Here is a 3,263-nt window from a genome sequence, read left to right as displayed (position 1 = left end):
TCTGCTAACATAGAAGCTAATTCTTCCTGCTTGGCAAGCGGAGCTCTTCGAGGAGGCAGTTTAATTGGAGCAACATCGCCAGTATTTATTCGATGCTGAACCACATCTGTCTTGCCGAAGTCGTCTTCAGAGAGTGCAAACACGTCCAAATTTCTTTCCAGAAGGTTGACCATTTGGTGCGCCTGAACTTCGGTTAGGTTCTTCGAAGACTTGTCCGCCAAATCCTTCAACGCTTGAGGGAGGTTCTTGGGAACAACCCTTTTGCAATGTAAATCTTCACAGGCAACAATCGTGCATGCCGGTTCACAGGTACCAAGTGTCTCGCCTTTCTTCAATAGTTGGCTATGCTCGGTTACATTCATCAAACGTACAGGCACAACGTGATATCTAGTTTTCGATAAAGTTCTTGCGAGCACAATACCTTTTCGGCATAATTTTGAATCAGGATCTCCTTCCATTATTACGACATTCTCGCTAAACTCGTCTTTACAAGTAGCCAAGGCAATCAGTTCAGTTTTTCCCGGAATTTCGTAATCTTCAAACAGTTCAATTTTTCTAGCTCCTTGGGCATATGCCGTTGGGCTCGAAAGAACAATTTCCTCATTTCCACATCTTAATACTCTCTGAGGGATGTCCAAGATAAAACGTTGATTTTCCATCAGGTTTAAGCCAAGTATAACATTATCCATAATATCCGAAGAACCAGGTGGGTAAAGGTAATACTGCCTAAGGTAAAAGTTGCCAAATGCGTACCTTTGATGGGTATATTTTCTCCATTTGCTGATTCCAAAACATAGTTCATTCCAGTACTTCGTCTTTCACTCCGATGACGGCAATTAAAAAGTACATTAGGTCTTACGATGGTGTGAGTTGAGCCAGTATCCAAAATCATCTCAGTTTCTCGGCCACATATTGTCCCTGGTACTATCAAGCTGGATCCAGTGTTCTTGGGTCGAGAAATCGTAACCTTGACAGTCGATGGTGGGGCTTGGTAGCACCTAGCCAGCTTTCGCCCCTGAAAGCTGACTATTTTGGAGTTTTCCTGCTGTCTTCCTGGAGAAGCGGTTTTTCGTTCAAAATTTCTGGTCTTAAAATTTCGGCAATATTTTTGAATATGGCCTTCTTCTCCGCAAGTCCAACAGGTTGGTTTCTCTCTTAATTTTTGGCGTCCCTCGAAGTCGCTTGGTTTTTGATGATTATCACTTGACTTTTGAAGACTCTGATTTCGAAGTTCCTATCGAATCATTTCTTTTATCAATTTTGCATGTCCTGGTTCTTCGCCGTCGTCATCACGTCTGGCGTGGCGTTCTTGGCAGCTTCATATTCCAAAGCACGAGCAAGTGTTTGCGCAAGGTCTTTAGCGTGGTTTACACCTAGGTGCGTTAGTATTTCCGAATCATAAATTCCATTGCTAACCTGACTAGACGTAGAATGTCCGCTCCAAATTCTTGCATGGTTTCACTGTTCTTTTGCCGTCTGCTTCTAAGCTGGGTTTTGTAGACTTCTTTTAAATGTGTGTCTCCATACCTCATTTGAAAAATTTCGAGCATGGCCTGATAGTTCTTACGGTCATCTTGTGGTATTGATCGTAAAATTTCCGTTGCTTCACCTCGTAGGGAAATAATAAGTGCTGTTGCCTTCTCCTGATCATTCCACCCGTTAACCACTGCAGCGGCTTCAAATTGGCATAAATATGTGGACCATGCGACTTTACCATCGAATGTTGGCGGCTTCAGTTTACTGCGGCTTAAAGATTGCGCCTCAATTTTTACAGTATCAGATCCAGCATTGTACCTGGTTGCTTCTTGTCTAATTTTGATTATTTCGTCTTCCACATGTGCGTGAAGTCGTCAGATATTTTCATCAACTTTGTCTTGAAACTTGATGTTTTCATCTCTAACATCGTTCTGAAACTTTGTATTGTCTTGTTTCAGAATCTTCTGGAACTTGACACTGTCTTCCTCGATGTTCTTTAGTTTGTCTTCAACGGTTGTCTTCAGGTCTTCAAATTTCTTAGCGTTGTCGTCTTTTTTATCTCTCATTTCGTTCATAACTTTATTGTTGTCTTGCATTTTGTCATTCAATCTGTTAATTTTTTCGTCCATTTTCCTACTGTTGTCTTCCATTTTGTCATTCATTCTGTCAATCTTTTCGTCCATTGTACTGTTGTCGCTCATTTCGTTCATCATTTTCCTACTGTTGCTCATTTCGTCCATCATTTTCCTACTGTTTTCGCTCATTTCGTCTTTCATCTGCATGATCAGTGCAATCAAATTGGGGTTCTCCATTGCAGGGTCTTCCTTCTTTGATTTACTTTTTGTTTCCATCAAAATTCAACTTGGATTCTGGTAAATCCCACTTCTGACACCAAATGTACCGTGGATGGCCGGGTATTAAATTCTTTCTTCTGCTTCCAACTTTTATTCCACTCGGTACAACTTTAGCTACGGAACAGGAACAAACTAACTTTAAAATTACCGTCAACTTCACAAACAATAACAATAACGGGCGGAGAACTCGCTTTTCCGACTCCCGGAGTTTAACCTCTTCTGCACTCGGTCGCTCCTGTCACCTTACTTTTTCTCCCCATGGTTCTCGTCGTCGCTTATATAGTTTCCTCCAGGTAACCCAGACGGTTCTCAAAATCTCCAGCCCAGGTGCGAAAACCCAGGGCCCAAATAGGGCTCCCATTTACTGAAATACCATGAATTTCGATCCCCCATTCCAAACGTGAGTACCCCGCGCCATTTCCGTTACAATATATATATTGTTACGTTTCCCGGGGTTCGAATGATTCCAGTAAACCAAAAAAATAACACAACAATGTATTGAACTTCCAAATACTAACTATAACAATCACTAACTCAAAACTATAGCTCGCGAATCGAACACACTCTGTATATCGCTTTAAATATTTCACTGTATAGCTGTCTGATTAACTCTGAATGAATCCTTGAACATTATTTAATTCAGACAAATTTTTTACAAATTTCTTACTGCTAACTTATCTACGAGTCTTAATTCTAACCTCTTTAGAGTGTTTTACACTCTGTGAAAGCTGACATCACTGACTTAACCTACCTTAATCTACCTTAACATACTGTGGGCACATTACCTATAAGTTTAGACCTAAATCTAATACATCTTCTCTTGTTACCTAAACTGACTTACAGCTAGTCCTAGTCTACAATGCTAATTGACTAACCTAATTAGTACAATTGCCCTCTACCTTATTCTACTTAAACTTAAGCCTACTACAACCT

General features: G+C 40.7%; 1 protein-coding gene across 1 annotated transcript; it reads right to left on the bottom strand.

Moving 5' to 3' along the window:
• Positions 1 to 1,850: 1,850 nt before the first annotated feature.
• On the bottom strand, positions 1,851 to 2,288 carry LOC125505390 (MATH and LRR domain-containing protein PFE0570w-like). Its single transcript, XM_048669113.1, has 2 exons — positions 2,114 to 2,288; positions 1,851 to 2,065 (listed from the first exon to the last, which is right to left on the bottom strand). Exons 1-2 carry the CDS (start codon positions 2,286 to 2,288, stop codon positions 1,851 to 1,853), a joined length of 390 nt encoding a protein of 129 aa, XP_048525070.1.
• Positions 2,289 to 3,263: the final 975 nt, after the last annotated feature.

This window comes from Dendroctonus ponderosae, unplaced genomic scaffold (genome assembly GCF_020466585.1).
Source record: "Dendroctonus ponderosae isolate FM_Combo_2020 unplaced genomic scaffold, Dpon_F_20191213v2 Dpon_F_20191213_8, whole genome shotgun sequence".
Lineage (NCBI taxonomy): Eukaryota > Metazoa > Arthropoda > Insecta > Coleoptera > Curculionidae > Dendroctonus > Dendroctonus ponderosae.
The sequence above is the reverse complement of the archived record's forward strand: the minus strand, read 5'-3'. Positions and strand labels throughout refer to the sequence as shown.